The sequence below is a fragment of the Schistocerca americana genome, chromosome 5 (genome assembly GCF_021461395.2).
Source record: "Schistocerca americana isolate TAMUIC-IGC-003095 chromosome 5, iqSchAmer2.1, whole genome shotgun sequence".
Taxonomy (NCBI): Eukaryota; Metazoa; Arthropoda; class Insecta; order Orthoptera; family Acrididae; genus Schistocerca; species Schistocerca americana.
In genome coordinates, this window is record NC_060123.1 from 483615909 (window position 1) to 483636724 (window position 20816).

At 36.6% G+C, this 20816-nt stretch overlaps 1 protein-coding gene across 1 annotated transcript in view; it reads left to right on the forward strand.

Annotated features, from left to right (window-relative positions):
• The first annotated feature begins 519 nt into the window (after positions 1–519).
• LOC124616173 (transcription factor SPT20 homolog) overlaps positions 520–20816 on the forward strand; it is a 39092-nt gene continuing 18795 nt past the window's right edge. The window contains exons 1-3 of the mRNA XM_047144455.1: positions 520–594; positions 5909–6363; positions 8578–8740. Coding sequence (XP_047000411.1) covers positions 5917–6363; positions 8578–8740 — 610 coding nt within the window. The 5' untranslated portion in view covers positions 520–594; positions 5909–5916. The remainder of the gene's footprint in view (positions 595–5908; positions 6364–8577; positions 8741–20816) is intronic.

The window sequence follows — 20816 nt, forward strand, 5'->3', positions numbered from 1 at the left end:
TCAAATAACAATTTGTCTCTATCCTTTGGCATGTTATCTCCCTCCCCAATGTAAAGGTTGTAAAAGGCCACAAATGTGCATTTCATTTTATTTCCAAATAAATATTGCCCTCTCTACTTTTTATCTCAGGGACCTAACCAAACAACACCACTTTGTTTCAGAAGCATTGTTATATGGTTTAAGTTTCCAAGCTTAAGAAAAAATTGGTTCTTTCATTTTCTCAGCCACGAGGGCTCACAGAAGTATATGAAACATGAGCTGTATTTTAATGACACAATGTGGAAATAAGGAAAGCTCATAAAAGATCGTGTTGGCTGGAATGGTGCTGACCAAGGTCATCATTTCAGTTTCTTTCTCATTGCTACGTCAGAGGTTCTTTACCCCCACCATCTGCCTTAGCTGCATCTGATTGGTTGCTCCTTCTCAAAGCAAGCCCATCTCATTGGTCAGGAGCGGCATTGTCTCAATGCTGGAGGTGTTAATATCTGTGGAACAGATAAATTGGTAGGTTCAGTTTGAAGAGCCTTCAGTATTTGCTTTTCCTTGCAACTAGTAGTTGGAGAGTACAGAGGACTAGAGCAGATACAGAAAACTGTAAGTTGTATTTATTACATGCTTTGTTAATTTGAACTTTTGTCTCTCTTTTTGTTTACATCATAGCACTTTGCCGTAACAAGTTGGATAACAGATACGAAAAACTTCACAATCATGCAATTAATGCTAAAAAGATGAAACTGAAATATTTGTTGATTGAGTTGACATTTGTTTTCAGAATAAAATTAAAGGTAACTCTATTCTGTTGTTGAAAATAACCCTTTTGACACAGCTTGTGCATATGGTATATTTTCATATGACAGCAATGATAAAATTCCGAACATGTAATGCTTTTTACAGTAGCCTTTAAAAGTTTGTTCTTGCCACTTATTTTTATTATTTGTACTGTCAATGAGGAAAGAACATATTTCTAATATGTATAAAAAAACCATTATGGAGCAATACTCAGTATATCCCCTTTTCTGTACTTTTATTTCTAATTCAGAAATTTTGAAAATAACATTGTACAATTTATGCTTTTATTAAAGCATGGAATATTTTTCACAGTTAGTGCATGCAATGGAGTTTCATTCAATGTTTGTTTCTGGATGATGACATATCTTAACAGCAGTAGATAATTCATATATTTGTGAATGGAAAAAAAAAATTCTAGGGGAGGGGCTGAGTCACCTGCTTGCCCTTGTCCCTTGCTGGGTACAGTCTTGGCCTAGAAGCTGCTGGCTATCTGCATGAACTTTAATTTTTTTTTATTCCACGCAATTATGCTACAACTGTGTTGTGTGTGTGTGGGACAAGGGAGTAGAGGCAGAGGCAGGGGGGAACTAGACATGAGTTTCAACTGATACATTGTACTTTTTCGATCTAAGGCTTATTTATGTATTTCCTTGTAAAAATTATCTTTCTTATTGTTTCATGACAATAAACATAGCCATTCATTGATGACAGAAGCTCCTGTGTCTTAAAGACACAGATGCCTTAGACGCAGGCACTGATGCTGTCACTAATTCAAGATCTTAAAAAACTGTCCTGCATGACCCCCTTTGTCAAACTCCTTACTCACTTCAGATCCTGTTCCAGCATTTTAAGGTTGTTCTGCCACACTTACATTGTTCCAGAAACAACTCATATCTCAGTAGATTGTGTATAAACAGATAATAGATGCAAATTCATTTAGTTACTCTAATTGTATGCTACATATGCACTTTATTTCATTCTCCAGAAAGAGCTGTGTGTCACCAGAACACAAAAGTCAGCAGCATAACTAGAACTGCATTATGAATAAATATCACAGTTTTACTTGCACCAAAAACAGACCAATCAGGAACAGATGGCAATGTAAAAAAGTAAATATTAAGCATTATTGGAATGTAGATAATTGTCTTAGCCTGCAATCTCAATTATGCAATCAACAATTACATCTGGAATACTCCTGTGAATGCAACTCACATTTATATGAATATCACGTCACATTTGAAATAATACATCAAAACATACTTGAATCATACTATCAATTATATGAATACAATATAATTGGAGTTCACTTATGAAAGTGAGTATCTTCACGTAAAGGAGCAGTTGCTGCATTTTCCATCAATTAACTGTGTAGTACATGTAACGGTTTTCATTTGATGACATCAGATCAGTGGTTTCTTTGACAGCTAATTAATTAAAGCATCCAGAGTGAATGAAATATTATGCATTCAATGTCAGTGTATTTCTGCATTTTGCTAAACTTCTGTCTTTTTTATTTTTATAGATAATACTTTTAAAATATTGTATCACAAGATAATTGTACAAAAAAGCTTCTATAGAACATAAAAAATGTAGAACATCAAAAATCACGTAGTGCAAATAAACACTACAGTATCTTCCTTCAGAATATAAAAAGGACTTTAAAAAAAGATTTTTTGGTATCATTATATGTAATCAAATAAGTTCAGCATAATACATGCAGATGTATTATTCATATGAAAACATCAATTCAAAATCACAGAAACTGAATAAATACTTCTTGACACATATAAGCAAAAGTTGTACTGTTGCAAAACTAATAAAATGTAAAGTGTAACAGCTGTCCATGGAACACACAGTCGGCTTTCAGATCCTGGAAACTCTAAATGTGCAATAGTATAACAGTATAGAGGTAACTGACAGAAAATATTTTTAACATGGTCAAAATGTGGGAAAGGATTAACATATTTTTGTGGAAATAACTGCAGATTATCACATTTCATTCGAAACTGATTGTTATTGCCAGTGAAACATGCAATTTAATATCAAATTCACTAACTTAAGAGTATAAGAAATCAAAGGTCGATGTTGAGGCTTTAACAAAATATTTGGTTACCTACATACTTCATTATTTTTATGGTTCATTTTGGCCTACTGACACTTTGTGTATAACTTCTGAATTACATTACAAAATTAACTGATAAAAAATAAAGGAGTGAAAACATTTATTTTTAAATATTCTAGCATTATTATCTACAACTGAACAACTCGAAATATGCCAAACCACATTTCTTGGTTAGTGAGTTGATTTATTATTCATTCCTTTCACTGTTATACTGATACCAATTTGTTTTGATGAGAATGCATTGCAACTTTATGATGTATTAATAACTGGAATTAATGTGTTGAAACTATTATTAATTAGTTGCAACTCTGTTTTCAATGGTCTTGCTACATCACTTCAAAATTTATAATGAAGCAAAAACCATGATACAATAATCTGTCATTCCTTTAGCATAATAAGTAGCATACACAAATTTGGGTGAACAAATCAGCAAATGATACTGTGGCTTGTAAAACAATTTTTATTCGGTTGCTCTTAAGTACTGGTACTTAAATAAAAAAATTTACATATAATGATAGAGTGTTGATACTTTTGTGATGGAATAACTAAGACCTTTCTCCACAATAATAAGAATCCCTTATGATGATGCCATACAACAGGAATGCTCTAAGGTTGTAGCTTCTTAAGCCTTTCAGATCCGATCAACACATGTAGAGGTAAGGAAAAATATGCTAAAATGAGCATTTTAGACAAATCAACTGAGTGACAGGACCAGTTCGATTTGTTAGCAAATTGTGAACCCAGGTTTTTAGAGGAACCTACTTTATCACTACCTTTTGGTATTATATCAACTTCATCATCGTGAGGCACATGAATTTTAAATCCATTAGAACTAAACCAATTTAGGATATTCATGAGTACTTTATTTACAGATGCATTGTTTCTCTGAGTGGTTTTATTTTTTTACACCATATCATTACCAACTTCTCCTTGATGTATACTAGGATCAGCACCCAGAGATTCCTGCAGAAACCACTTTAAATATCTCAGTGCAATGACAGTACCTAGCATGTAAATATATAACTGTTTAATGTATGCTAAAGAAAATCTGGACAAATTCAGCATGAGATGTGATGTACACACCCACAATACCAGAAATAGTCGCTTGTTGGATGTTCCTTTCTCAAGGCTATAAACATTTGGGTATAAATTTTTTTTAATAAGTTACCATACTCAGCTCATACAGCCCCATTTAATAAATTCAAGAATGTATTGCAAAATTGGTTAAAATGCAGTGAATTCTATACAATTGAAGAATTCCTAGGAAATACTCACTATAATACAAGCTTTTAATACGTGATAAAGAAATGTTTTCAATTCTTAAATAAGCTAAATAATTCTGTGTATGTAAGTGTTTATTGTGCTTAACTGTACTCCATTGTAAACTTTGATGAAGCCAATTGTATGAAAAATACTGAAAGGCGAATAAAAATATTCTATTCTATTCTATTGTATTCTATTCTGAAATCTGTTATTTGTTATGTGATCAAAATAATTCTCTATTTATTTTAGTCACTGCCATCATTTCTTTATATGAGCATTTCTTTGGAACATGGTATTATACAGTTTGGTCTCCAAACTTTTCTTAAACACAGTCATTTCTTGGCTTTGTCGCTCGGTGCTATTTTGTTGAAAATTGACCTAGTGAGACTGCACCTCTGTAAGGATACAGGTTATATTATGAAACAGTAAAAAGAGCAACCATCTGCTGTTCTTTATTAAGAAGAAATTGCATTATTACCAATCTGGGACCAATTGGTTCATCATCAGATTGTTGTTCATGTATATAATTTCGTGCAGCTTATGCTGAATACACGTTTCCTGTTTTTCATTGTGGTGAAAGTTCTTTGCAATCAAAAATCCTGTTTTATTTTATGGCACTGTTGACTATTTATAAAGAAATTCATATTTTGCAAAATAACATGCAAGATTCAACATTTTTCTGAACTACAGAGAAACAGACAGTGAAGAACACCACATACACTTAAATATTTCAGCAACACAGAATGCTTAGTGTTAATCTGCTTGACCATTAATTGTGGACCCTTTTCCAAAATAGGTCCTTTTTATCTTTGCACCGTTAGCTACACCAGCCCTGTCTCTGGTAAGGCTTCATTTATTGTGGACAGAATCATCTATGAGGTACCAGTTGAGGCACAATCATCATGCAGCATTTTATGCAAGCATGACAGCCCCTAAGTTATCACTGAGACTCAAGGAACTTAGAGAACCTGTACAGGTACCAAACACCCTAATAAAAATCATACGGTTAAGCACAATGGGCATGACCTTTGTATATGCATTACCATGTAGATAATTCGTATTCCTAGCACCAGTACTTCGGAAAATAGTCATAAGTGGCAACCCTCTGGTTGGCGTTCATCACCCACCTGCCACAAACTTCCACCTGTTAGTCCTATTATTGTTTATTTCTTTTCCATAAGCCTCATTTCTACAACCTGCTTCTTCTGGCATTACAATTATTTCCACATATTTGATTTTCCTCTTTCAACCCTCTTTTATCGATGATCAATTCTTACTCCTGTTCTGTCTTTTTAGTACCACTTGCTTTTTTTTCATTATTCTCCATTGTTGTCCCATTTTGTCTGATCAGTGCTTCAATTTTTGAACATTACCTCTCTTATCTGTGAGTAGTCAACAGCACTGGGAGTCATTTCTCAGTTTTTCAAATCTCTTCGGTTAGTTATACTTTTTTGCTGATTTTGTTATTCTCTAATTCAGATGTCTCTCTCTTGGCCTTGAATCTTTGAGCCTTTTCTAATTGATTTGAGGTTAGTTTCAGTTCTTTTAATCTTTACTTTTTTTCCAGAAAAACAAACACTTGAGTTCACAAATTAGCACTTTTTTCTTTCTGTATGTATAGATCCTGCTGTGTGTTATATGCATAAATTATTTCATTTCCATACAGGTTTTATTTTAGTTTACTTTAAATGACTATTTTCACTATAAATAGTTTGCACTGTTTGTTTTTTCTAGCAGGAACAATGAATGTAAGCAGGACCAAGACATCTAAACGCACACAGAGACGATTCAGTGTCTATCAACAGCAATCACCAAAATCACCAGAACAGCAACAGAAAAAACTAAAACAGGAGAAACTGCAGCAACAGCAGGACCAGCAGCACCAGGACCAGCAGCAGCAACTCTCACAAGAACAGGTACACGATCAAAAAGATCGATATGAAGAAAAAGAGCTAAAGCAAGAACCAAAAAAAATGGAACAGGAACAAGAACAAAATCTAGACGTGGAACAGAAGCTAAACCCAGATGAAGATCAGGAGCAAGAGCAAACTGAAGATCCACAGCTGAAAACAGAGCCATCCCAGGCAGCAAAAAAGGAATCAAAAGATACACAAACAAGAAAGGAGCAGAATTTCTGGTACTGGCTCCCTCACCTCACTGACAATTCTCCGTGGGAATGTCTTGTGAAGGTAAAAGACCATGTTAGTAGTTAGAGAGCTGAAACTCTTCAGTATTGTAAGAAAGGCAGTGTGTACTAGTCACTTGCTAGCTAATAAAAATTTAACATACTTAAAACTCACCATATTTTGAGGTAGCCTTCGCCAACTATTTGGCAGTCACAGACAAACTGAATTGAGTTCAGAGCATAGTCCCTCAAATACGTCTCACTATAAAAGTGAAAACTTGTGCAATAAATTTGATGAACATGACCCCAAGTTTAACATAAAACAGTCTTTTGAACATTTGTGATAAGTAAATCTGCATTTCATATCAGATCTAGGTACCTGTCTCAGATATAAACTTAGACAGAAATGTCAAGCAATGGAAAGTCAGATAAGAAGAAATCGTTTACTCTACCCAGAATTTATATGTTAATTATATGTTACAAATATAATGGAAGGAAACATTCCACGTGGGAAAAATGTCTGCTTGTGTCTGTATGTGTGGATGGATATGTGCGTGTGTGCGAGTGTATACCTGTCCTTTTTTCCCCCTAAGGTAAGTCTTTCCGCTCCCGGGATTGGAATGACTCCTTACCCTCTCCCTTAAAACCCACTTCCTTTCGTCTTCCCCTCTCCTTCCCTCTTTCCTGATGAGGCAACAGTTTGTTGCGAAAGCTTGAATTTTGTGTGTGTGTTTGTGTTTGTTTGTGTGTCTATCGACCTGCCAGCGCTTTTGTTCGGTAAGTCACCTCATCTTTGTTTTTATATGTTACAAATTAAGACATACCTGAAGTGAAAAAGAAAACTACCAATTGTGCTCTTCAAGCATGCCACAGGGACTAACAGAGCTTCAACCTATCACAAACTTCACTGAATTAATTACATCTAATCGCCAGTTTTCTCTGAAAGGGCTAAAAATGTGAACAAATAGCATTTTATTATTGTTTTAACAGTAAATCTTCAAGAATGGCTTCTTTGTCAGATATAGACGGGTACCAGTAGTTCTTACGTGACCTCTGTCTGATGATATTTGTAGAAGAGAAACTCTCTCTTGAAGGCAAAGCAGCCAGTTAATGTATTCACTTATCCAGTGATTCATTCATTTATTTTGTTCTGTAGATCCCATCAAGGAGAACCATCATGGGTTTGGAATGAATGAAGGCATACAATTAGTATGAGACAAAGCCATCACAGAAACTTAACCTGCATCGTGTATTAGTAATAAAACTCTCACTATACTGCCTAATGCTATTCTCACTTATGACCTTTAAAATCAATGGAATACATTAGTACGAATGCCGCTGCTTTGAAAAAAGGTGCTACCTTCTCAGATTTAATATATAGCTCCTGTTTTATCTGCTTTTTGTGGCTTACTGTCTACCGATTACAATTTTTCAAGAGTAATACTTTCTCATCCATAAATACTGACTCCTATTTATTGCATATTATTACTCATCATACAGCTTCATAATGAACATTGCTACTTGCCTTGTAGCTAATATAAATTTTCAATCTCTGAATCTAAAGACTCAGATAATTTGTAGAAGGAGTCACTGATGAGGTATGTTTTTAATTTTCTTTTGAACTGGTAGGAATTCCAAATTTCTTGCTTTATATTAGACAGGAGCTTGTCAAATACATAACTTCAGTCTGAACCCAGGTCATGGAGGCAAAGTTTACAAGAAAATCATTTCTGTGTCTGTATAGTGACTGTCTATATCACAGTTTAGTAGAAACTGATCTTCATTTTGGCAAGAAAAACCAGTAGGGAGTATTAGGAAGTGAGCCTAAGAAATCAAGATCCTTAAAAAAAGACTTCAGCAGGATTTACTTTATCTGCATTACACAATATTCTTACTGCTAACTGCTGCTGAAAAAACACTTATTTACTTTAGGTGCACCATACCAGAAGGAAATTTCATAACACAATATGGTGTGAAAATGTGAAAATATGCCAAATAAACTAATATAACTTGATTTGTTCAATATTCCTGAAGAGCCTTGATTGTGATGGAATTTATGGTAAACAATGTTTGAAAGAGTTGTTGTGTAGCTCTATATGATTTTGTCGTATTTCAAAATATCAAAAATTTCAGGTACAAAATGTTCAAATGAATGCAATTTTTATTTTTAAGCTCACACACTGAGAGAATAATTTTACTTTATATATCTTTTTTACTGTATTGAAAGTACTGTCAGAAATTGCATTTTCTAAAAATGTATTTCCTTTTATCATTGCAGGGTAAAGGCCAAGAAATTTTAGAAACAGTTTTCAGCAGTACATCAGGATCTCAGTATACAAAATTTACACGCCGACAAAGAGGTATTGAGCAAACTACAGAAACTGCACAGCACAGCACACATGGCCAAACCACTCCAACTCAGCCTCGCACCCAAAGTTCAAGTAATGTGAAGAATATTAACTGTTTCTTTTTTGGGCTTCTATAAAGACGTGACTTCCAAAATTTCTTAATTTCATTTATTCATTTGCAAACACTTTCCATTGTATGAATGTTATTCACAATGTGTGTAATAGCTACATTTTTCATGAAATACAAAGAATCAAGAAACATGTTTCTGTATGTAAGGCAGTAACTAAAAAAAGAAAAACCAAACAAATGTTGTGGTGGACAGGGAGTTTTGTAGTACCACATTCTGCTGCTAGAAGAATAGAGAGGAACCATTCCTGAGTCAATAACTCAAGCATCATTGCTAAGGAAAGTCCTGTTTGGCTTGTATATTTTTAAATTTCCTAGTTACAGTTCTTTTGTGTGCTCTTCATTTTTTAGTGGCTGATTCTCATGCACAGCACGCAGACACATATTTTTGTTTCTTGCTTGGAAAAACTGGCACAGGAGCTCTTAAAATGTTAAAAAGAGCCTTCAAGGATAATACAATGAATAAGACTCAAGGGTTCATGTCATTTTCCCATTTCAGAAGTGGTGAAATGTCAATCAATAGGAAATCTCACTCTGGTCGCCCTTCCCAAGCTCAGTATCATGAAAAAGTTAAAAAATCACCCTGGAAGATTCAGGGTTGTCTCAAGTGACTTGGAGTTCAGTTCAGCGAATTTTAATGAAAGGTTTGGTGATGAGAAGAATGACTGTCAAATTGGTTGGTTGGTTCCTCCATTTGGGGGAGCAAACCCAATAGTGAGGTCATCGGTCCCATCATATTTGGAAAGGACAGGGAAGGAAGTCAGCAAAGCTCTTTCAAAGGGACCATCCCAGCATTTGGCTGAAGTGGTTTAGAGAATCACAGAAAACCTAAATCAGGATGGCCACACACAGGTTTGGAGTGTCGTCCTCCCAAATGTAAGTTCAGTGTGCTAACTACTGTGCCACCTCATTCACTGACAAATCTGCTGAATGAATATGACATCAGGTGGAAGTTTCCTGCGATCTAAAATAAGAGTTCTGAAATGATCTAAACATTTTTCCCAAGGTCATCCCAGATGACGAAATATGGTGGTGTGGTTACAACCCAGGAATGACACAATACTCAAATTGCTGGAAGACTTCAAGTTTGCCCCATCCACTATATTGACTGTTGTCATAATGATTAGTATCTTTCTTATTGTTCAGTGAAATGGCTCTGTTCTCCCACTTGCTTGTGGGTGAAATATGCTTGTCCATAATTTATGAATATATAATAAATAATAACCTTGCTTCATTAACTCTGACATGAAATTGGTGCCCTGATCCATAATCAGTCTCTGTTGAATGTCAAACTTCAACAACCAATTAGTCACCACAGACTGAACCACTGTGTTGCTTACTGGTTTGGGACAGCCACCATCCCCACATAACATGAAAAATGGTCTATTATAATCAATATATAGCAATTCATAATATGTCTATACTGGTCATTTCAAATGGTTGATTAGCCTCCAGTAATCTTTGCAGTGGAATACACTGATGGCTCAATTGACCCCACTTCGCACACACTACATAGTTCTTCACGTACTGCTGTACATTCAGCTTATGTGTTTGCCATCAGTATTGGTCAGTTACTCTCTGTTCCCTGGTTTTATGGTCCACTAACATATGACTGTGTGGCCATGTCAATACTTCTTCCTGCAGCATAGCTGGAATCACAACACAAGGTCCAAGTTTTGTTTTCTTACATACCAGTCTGTTGTGCACAATTAATTGTGGGCGCATTGCAGATAGTTTACAGTCTTCTTCACCAGCTTGTTGTTTCTGCCACATTGTAGTGATGTACCACACTCATTGTAACACTTAACATTTCAGCTGGGGCCATCCACATTCTCATGTGTTCTGCCTGGTCGATGGATTACCTCAAAATCAAACTCACTTTAATGTAATAACTTATCATTTGTTGTTAAATTTCTTATCATACAAATAGTACTGGAATTACATTATGTCATTTATAAGGCTCAGTATTTTCTTCATTGTTGTAGATCAATTTTTCTCCACTTTATTCAACTGGTATGAGGCAGAGGTAACTGGATGCTTTGCTCTGTTCACTCCTTGATTCAGTGTGAAGTGAAGTGCATGACTACTTGTGTCAGATGACAATACAATTGCCTTCTCATAATTTGGAGAAACTAACACCAGACTGGTTATCAATGTTTCTTTTAATTTACTGGCTCTTCATACTCAGATCTGACAAAACTTTACTTTCTTTTTCAGTAGATGAGTAAGAGGTCATGCTATCTCTGCAAATTTTGGAACAAACTTCCTCTAATTATTTACTAAGCCTGAAAAACGATTGTAACTTCCCTTTCATACATAGTGTTGGAAAATCTTGCATTGCTTTTACTACTCAAGGTCCATCATGACTCCTTCATGACTGGGAGTCACATGCACTGCATGTAACCTCTTAAATGCCTTCCTTAAACATAGAATATGTCCCTCCATATTCTTTGCAAAGACTGTAGGTCATCCAAATATATCATACATTGCCTTGGTTTTAAATTTCGCAAAACTTCATCTAACAAACACTGAGATATGGCTGGCACGTTTTTTAATCCAAATGACATTTGCTGAGACAGGTAATTTCACAAAGGAACTGCAACTGTTGGTTCTGGATGGTCCTCCAGTGCTACTTCTAACCTATCATAGCCACTTCTTATATCTGTGGTAGAGAATTAAATGCATTGCCTCAAATTATCCACAGTTTCCATTATTTTTTGGTGTGGATAAGCATCCATAATTGTGCAGTTATTGAAATATCTGTAATCACAACAAAAACTATATCCTTTTGTGCAGAGTACAAATTTATCCCATCCATATTATCTTCCTCTAAAATCTCCAAATTGGCAACTGTCAATCCTTCAGACAAGTCCATGTCTTTGGTTGCAAAGTTATCTATTCTGATGGGCACTACCTGCTCACTGGCCAGCTCCTGTACACATACCACACTTCTGTGCACAAAACACCTTGCCTTAGGTAACTCATCATTCTCTTTTAGTGGTTTGTAATATTTTATCATGCAAATTAATCCTTAGTGGCCATGCATACAATCTAATTGGTTCCTCTTTCATGAGCAATGAACTTGGTGCAGTGTGGCACAGAAAGCAGATTTCCCCAGCTAGAACAATGCCCCATTTAGTTCTACTACATGCTGTCTGAGGTCCATTTTAGTATGATGCTCATGTAAGATATCTAACCCTACAACTGCATAGTAACCTTCCTCTCTATGAGTCAAAACTTTCAGGCATCCCTTTAATTGTTTTGCCTCCATCCAGACACCCAAGCTAATGCACTTCTCTACCACCCACCGTACATAACCTATGATGTAGTGCACCCTACTTCCTTTTTCTCATGAGGTCCACATACACCTACATCAATAAAAACTTATATTCTCTTCCACGCACTAAACCAATTAAGTAAAATTCCACTTCTGCACACACTTTAGGTGTGTTAAAATTTAGTGGGCATGCCACTGGACCCCATTGTTGTTTAACAGTGGGTTACCATTCCCATTCTGTGATACCTTACCACGCCCCTTATTAGACTTCTGTCTACAGTTTTGTTCTCGATGGCCTACTCACCCACATTTACTACACTGCAGTTGACAGCACTCTCATCGTACTTGGCTTGGTCATCCACAATGGCAAAATTTGTCTTCCACAAAGAAAATTCCCTTATCACAGACTCGAGTCACTGTTTCTATTTCTTCCGATGGTGTTGCCATTCTTATGGCTGCAGCTAGGTCTTTAGGAAGCTCTGCCCATTTTTATGGTACATTAAATGGCAAACAGTGCAAAATGCATCTAATGCTTCTGTTATTCCTCTTTCAGTAGGAACATATTTGTATCATTTCTTTCCATTAGCTCATATATTAACTTTAAGCTTCCTAATCCTCTCCACAAAACTTTCAATTGACTCCCCTTGTTTGTGACACATAATTCAATTTTTTTCCTGTAATATCTATTACTATTCTTCCTCCTATATCATTGCAATAAGCCTGTCATCAGAATTTCAAATGTGTGAGCATTCCTCAATTCTTCATGATACATCATGTACATTTTGGCACCTTCCACCAAATCTGACTTGGCCATATGCAGCAACTGTTCCTTGGGTAACATCCCAGCTTTGGGGCTACAAACAGGTAGTCTGTAAGTGCTAACTGATCCTCCCCTGTTTTATCAACGAAAGGAGAAACTAGCTTAGTGGCACTAGCACCTAGGATAAGCATTGAGATAACGGATGAGGATCTGTCCCCCTCATTGCATCTAACTGCTTATGCAAGTCCATGATGTTTGCCTGCATTTGTATCATCTGGTTCAGAAAGGTCTGAGCCACCTCCATAATCATAGCCTTCTCTATCCCTGGCACACTCATTGCAAAGCCTATGCCCATAAAAATAGGAAAATAGAATAGAAAAGGACTTAATATTAATACTAGCATTATACTTCTTGCTACAGACACCTGTAATCTTCACATCTCGGTATCAACCATGAGCACTCTCTACATTCTATTGTGTAATAACCAGGTCCACAATACTCAAAACAAATTGTTGTACACACCTATCTGGGTGCAAACCACCATCTGTTCCTTAGTGTGCCCCCTAAAGTCACTCACTTGAACAACTAAGTCCATTTTCACCAGTTGAACCTTCCATCCAACCTTGCAATACATACGATTAGACATTTTCACTGCAATAATATGGAAAAAAGTAAAAAATAGTCTGTTTCAAGTGACGACATTGAAATGATGCTGCTGATTGCTGTCCCTAGACATTGCTTGTTGTTACTGGCTATCTACTGACATCAAATGTAATGATAAATGTGTGCAACATTATTAATGATATTGGCAATGTGAGCATCATTATCAGCCAGGATGATCACTTCTGTGGCAGAATGGTATGTATGGGACAGTGGGTTGCATTCTACAAGGGCCGTTTTCTTTTTTCAATCTCCAATCGCTTAGTGTAGAAGCTACGCAAGTGACAGAAAGTGGACATGCGCTGTAGGCTACTGTGTAACTCTCGCACTACACCCTCCACCATTGCCAACCTCAGGGTATCAGTCTGCGTTGCACTACAGCCATGTAAATATGGCTGCCGCCATTGTTGCTCCCGCCAAGTGTGAATTCCGAAGTGTAATTCAGCTTCTGCAAGCAGAAGGGAATAGTACAGCACAAATTCTTTGGAGAATGAGCTGAGTGTGCGGTGATAACTTCATGACTGATGGTGTTGTGCGTGAATGGTGCCAAAAATTTAAAGATGGCCAAATGACGTGCATGATGAAGGGGACCAAGGACGCAATTCTGTCATTACAGCCGACATTGTTGAACGAGTTGACAGAATGGTTAGAGAAAATTGTAGGTTCACCGTAACTGCTTTGTCTATGGAAATTCTGGAAGTTTTAAGATCTGTTGTACACTGTATCATTACTGAACATTTAGGCTACAAAAAACTTTGTGCTCGTTGGGTTCCAAAACTGTTGATGGATGCCCACAAAAGTCACCAAATGGTGTCAGCCTTATTAATGGTGTCTCAATGGTGTGTGTATTCACTCAGGCACAGGCTGCTACCTCAGCATAACACCCAGCAGCATGCATGCTCAAGGCAGTGTGCATGTGTGAAATAGGTGGTGGTGCTATCTCCATGGAAGGCCACAGCCAGTACAGTAGCTGTGTTGACTTAAGGAACTGCAGACCTGGGGCGATCTTTTCTCAGTAGCAATGGCTCAAGACATGGAACCATCAGGTCTTGTGAAAGATTGTGGACCAGTGGCTACAACAGAGGTTCCAGACTTTTTTCCCTCATAGACCACATGCCAATTCTTTCTGCTTTGCATTGACCCCTGCCTTTCATATATTGAATCTTTAGAAATTCATCAACTTCAAATATATTTTTGACAGCTAATACAATGATAATCACTTTGATAGGTTTAGCTTTATAAACGTAGCAAAAAAAGTTAGAAACAGGATAGGTTTTCAAACTTCCTGGCAGATTAAAAATGTGTGCTGGACTGGGACTTGACCCCAGTACAGCTCACAATTTTAATCTGCCAGAAAATTTAATATCAGTGCATATTTTGCAGCAGAGTGAAAATTCATTTTAGATTGTGTTAAGTTTTATTCATTTCTTAATTTAAATGACACAAAACACAAATCTACTAAAATTAATACATAAATGCTTCAGTTTGGTTAGGTTTAATTTTAAATCTCCTTGGTCAGTGACTTTCAGTCTGTTTCAAGATTGGCAACAACACTGAAACCACTTCCAATCAGATACGAAAATGGAAAGGCTATCAAATAATGCATAATACAGGATAAGTAACAAGTTCACATCTCTCAAGCCTGAATTGCTGACATCACTTTCTAACCTACATCTTGGGTTCATCATTAGTATTTATTCCAGTCAGTTCTTATTGTAACATTACATCCATTTCTTCAATATCAATGTACAGATTGATAATCCACTGTGGTCTTCCCACAGTCAAACCATCCTCAAACCTAGTTTCACAGTCTGTGAGAATGACATTTAAATATCGAACAAAGGTTGAAATGTCATCATCCTAGCAGTTTTTCTGTGGCAAATTGGAAAACTGAGAAAATTCACATCATCCTGTGTTTTGCTTCATTAGTTTAATTATGACAAGGAAAACTGAGATGGTGGACTCTGTTTTTATCTAATTTAGATAGTTACCAAGTAATCACAACTTAACCTCATTAAATCTAGTAAACAATTCTGTTAAATGAGCAATACCTGGTTTCCCCTTAATTGAATTTTCTTTTAAAATTGGGTCTTTCATATTCAGAAAGTCTAAAACAGTCTACAATAGTGAGAATAAGTCTGTCAAATGTAAGTTTTTTTTTGGCAGCCATTGTACTTCACTGTGAAGGAATAATCAGTTAGTCCTCTTCATTTTCTTTGAGAAATTGAGCAAATAACATAGAATTCAATGTTGTCTCAAATTTTGTGTACTGTGTTAATGACAAGTTGAAGAGACGGATGCAACCAACCACTCAGGTTGTTAGCAACTGTACGTTGTTGATGGATGACTCAGTGTACTGCAAGCAATGTGGGTACATTATTTTAAAATAGCTTATAAATCCAGGCAGGGCTGATTTAAGGCACAAGTGACACAAGCTACTGCTTCAGGCACCAAGTTGAGAGGGTTTCCAGATGCACAACAAGTGTAAGATTTCTATAAGGGAAACATAATAGTTAGTAGTGGCTGCTTTGGGCACCTTGGTGAGACAGACACATGGGCATGCAAATGCAATATTTGGACACAATAAGTTTTACAATTAGTAGTGAAAACTGACATGGGTGAAAGCATACAAGGGATAAGAAGGGAGAGGGGGTGCCAAATGATAAGCCACTTGTGTGGAAAAATATTCTCGTATTGGCCCTGACTCAATGATAGTGTCAAGACATGGCAGGTGCTCCATCTGCTGCTGCTAATCTATTTCACAGAGGGATCACTTTTTCCATGACGTAATCTTTCATAACATTAAATAATGATTCAACTTGAGTGTCTGTTGTCACAATTCTCACAAAGAGCAGTTCATCATGGATTTCTGGTCCATAACAAAATGAATGTATGCCAATAACAATGGTTAATAACCAGGTAAAGTTGACTCATTCAACTCTATGGAGAAATAGGTCTTTTGCAGCTAATTATACAAGGTGCTTTCAGTATCATAATTCATTCCATCAATACATCTTTGAACTGTGTTTTTGCTCAAAGGAATTTTTTTGAGAATTTCATAAAGTGGGCTTGTGTAGAACAGTTTTTAAAATCTCTTCAGTGGCTAGCAAAATTAACTGCCCCCAGTAGCATGCAGTTTTCCAGATTTTTCTATAAATGGGGAGATATTGTAAGATGCCTGCAAACCATCGAAATGAACATACCATCAACAGTGGGTCTCTTTGGAAGCTTTTCTTTAAATATTTGAAAGTATTGCAAATCTTGAGCTGTTTTGTCAGTGTGACACCTTCTCCAGCTTGGGTAGTTTCATAACATCATTGATTAACACTTTGTTGCATAAAAGGCACATAGGCTCATTTGTCCAACAATGGTAGAAGGAAGCCCAACTTCAAATAATTGACACTGTACTGTTGCCATGTTTTGTGAAATTTATCTACGGAGAAAAATTAAGCTATTTAAGTAAATAGGACATAGCAATAAAAACCAACCCTCTGAACCTAAAGTCATGAACTACACAACTGAAGAAATCATAAAACAAAATTCAATAAAAAATAATTTACTCACTTTTCTCTGCACTCCCCAACCACATGACAATGATTAACTTTAATATACCTAACTACAGTCTATTAACAAAGAGATGAAGAGGGCTTTCTAGTTATGGACCAGCGAAGTTTGTAGAAGTCAGCTGACATCGACCTGTTATCAAGCTCGGTGATGTAATACAGAACCTTGAGAATGTAGCGAAAGCAAAGTTACTGTTGTGCCACATTGTGTTGTGTTGCAAATTAATACATCTCATGGTAAGTGTCAAAGTGGTTCCTTGTCTGTCAGGGGAGCACCAGATACTTCCTCCAGTTGTTGGAGTAGGGAAAGGGCCAGTACTTTATAGAGTAGAGCTAGAAAAATAATTAATAATGCCAGCTAGAAATTTTCTCTATGCCATCTTGTATCTTCCTAAAGTCACTCAGCTTTGACATCTTACCATACACCACATCATCATCAACAAACAACTGCAGATTGCTGCACACCCTGTCTGCCAAATCATTTATGTATATAGACAAAAACAATGGTCCTATCACACTTCCCTGGGGCACTCCTGATGATACCCTTGTACCTGACAAACACTCGCCATCACGGCAACATACTTGATTCTATTACTTAAGAAGTCTTCAAGCCACTCACATATCTGTGAACTTATTCTATGCGCTCAAGCCTTCATTAACCGTCTGCAATGGGGCACAGAGGGAAAATCCAGCTTTGTGAGAGGAATTCAGAATTTTGGTAGCATACTACATGAATGGAATCCACTCTGGTGGGCCTCCACTTACATCTAATGCACCCCATTTATTATTATTATTATTATTATCATCATCATTATTCATCCCCCCTCTCCCTGTTTCGATGTAGTAGTTACAAAAGCTGTTTACAGATGGCACAGTAATCACTATATGCAGTGCTTATAACTAGTAATCCAAAGCCTAGAATCATCAGTTTCACCACTGAAATGTGAGAGAAGTTTATCGTACTGACATAAGATGCTGAAATCATGTATTTGATTAAGCCACACGTGTTTCTGATACTGGAATATCATTTGTTAGAATACAGTGTTCTGGCAGCAAGATACTTTTTTCAAACAAGATTTAATGGTACAAAATGACCCAATGCAAAAACCATTTGCAAACGCATTACAAAATTCAAATGGACAGGCAGCATGGCTGATGATTTATTGGTCCCAAGTCAACTGTCGTTACTCCTGAAAAAAGGTCACCAGAGTTTTGAATTATTGAGTAACATCCTAAGAAATCCATCCAAAGAATTAAAAAGCAGAAACTAGTTTGAAGTGTTCCAGTACACGAGCAATACTGACAAACAATCTACACATGTTTCTATTCAAAATTCAGTCACCAGGTCATACTCATACCTCTTATACAATGAAGGGCTGACTTTGCATATCATATTCTCATGCAGACAGATAATGACAGATTCAAAGTTGCCTCCATCTGGCTTGTAGATGAAGCATACTACCACCAGAATGGATTCATGAGTAAACAAAGCTTGTGACTTTTGCGTACTGAAAATCCCAATTTTTGTGAAGCGAAACCACTGCGTTTTTCCAGAATTACTGTTTGGACTGTGATATGCAGCAGAGTTCACAGCTAAAGTTTAATTTGCTCATTTGGGTTTCAAAGAAGGCAAACTTTCAAGCAAGTGTAACAAGTCAAGTTACATATAACAAAGAAAAGCACCTATTGTATTAAACTTAAGGCAATATAGTTAGCAGGAAATTAATTGCCTTCCTGGCTTATATTAAATAGGTGCTGTTTATCTCCTACTGCATTTTTATGTCAGTACTGTTGTGGTTGGCAGGAGAGCCAACACCGGGTTACTAGAGGAGGCCGAAAGGCACGCGTTTTAGCTCACGCAGGCTGGCGTGAGGTCTGGAACAGGACAAGGAAATTAGAATTTAGGAAAACGGACATAGCTGGTGGAATACTTAACTTTAATCCGTTAATGAAGAATGTCGGTCTTGACGGTACATGAATCAATATCAATAGTAACTGATAATGGCGCCTTGCTAGGTCGTAGCAAATGACGTAGCTGAAGGCTATGCTAAACTATCGTCTATTTGTTATAGTGAAACAGTTATGTACAAGCACAACAACAGAGGCACATTTACAATGAACACTGCAGCCAGCTGCGCAGCTAACATAAATCTTCAGTTCTTGAATTTAGGTAATTAGTGAGGTTAAATGCCAAAACATATACTGCTTAATGGTAGGTCTATTTGTGGTTAATGACAAGAGTGAATTTAGACTGAACTCTGAAGTTCACAACCACAATACTAGAAGTAAAAAAAAAATCAATATATATGCTAGTCCTATCTAGGATTCAGAATAGAGTTTTATAGCCTGGTGCAAAAGCCAATCACAGGTTGTCTGTAAGTTACACATGTTGTCACATATTAAGACTATTGTGCAACAAGAGTGGTGCATTGTCAGAAGATGGTACATGTTCTGGGTTTCCTACAGACAACATTCTGCTGCAATAGGTAATAGTATAAAAGTGTGGGAGTAAAACGGCAAAGCATCTGGGTACATACATTAAAGCTGAAATATAAGCAGGGCAGTACAATTCTTGTTGGCAAAACATCTAAGTTGTTCACAGACTCACTGTGAAATCTTAGCAGTATATGGACCAAATGCAATGGCATGTTCAGCTCTATTGAAATGGTGCCAATAATTTGAAAAGACCACACAGACATGGGTGATGCTGATTGAGAAGGGAGGAAATTAACATCGACCACAGACAATAATGTTCAGGCAATCAAGCAACTGATTCACAGCATTCATATACTTTCCAATAATAAGCATGTTCACACAGAATTTCTCAAGTGGCTCTGTTACCAAGGAGAAGATTTCTATTGTTGAGTAATAGAATAATTGGTAGAATGTTCCAACAATCGTTTACAAAGATTTGGTGGATACATCAAAAAATAGTTTCCGGTATCTATACCAGTCTGAAGTGTAGTGCAGCATTCAATAGAAGTTACTTGACGTGCCTTAATTATGTGTAACTTACTTTTGAAAATCCTCTGGAATTCCATATGACATTATTTGAATGTAAACTAAGGGAGCTTTCTGACTGTTTCATTGCCAAAATCAGCGATCACATACAGAACTGAAACTCACTGAGTTAAACAGTCAAAAAGACAAACAATATTTGATTTCTGAATCAAGTTCTTGAAAGAATAGTCATTATTCATAAGAGAAATTAATTCATAGGTGTAGGGCTGGATCTTGGTTAATAATTTATGTGAACAAAAAACCACATCATCAAGTATACTGATAAAAACTTTGGTGATGGGCAAGCATGAGGCTTATATCTGTACACATCCCCAGCCCCTCTCATATTGCCTTCAATGATGGGTACATTCTCGCTCCAAGCATAGTTCATGTCCTGGAGCAAGTGTAGTGCTCCACCCAAGATGGGTACATATCGTAAGCAAAGCATCCACTGTTCTCTGCCCGTATCAAAAACAGTTCAGTGCTGTTGATAGACATATCTTTTAATTTTTTCATCAATTCTATCTTCTCACCAGTCCAAATATGGAATCCTAGGTTTTACGAAGGTTCTAGCTACAGTCATGGTTGTAGTATTATATGAAATGAAGGTGGAGGGGGAGAGAAAGGAAAGGAAAGGGAAGGAACTATTGATATCAGCAGCGTCGGAACTTCATGCTGGATCAGTGTTTATGAGTGAAGACATATGCAGGACCAAGACTTGAACTCAGGATCTCCTGCTTACTAGGCAGTTGCGTTAACCACTCCACCATGTGGACACAGTA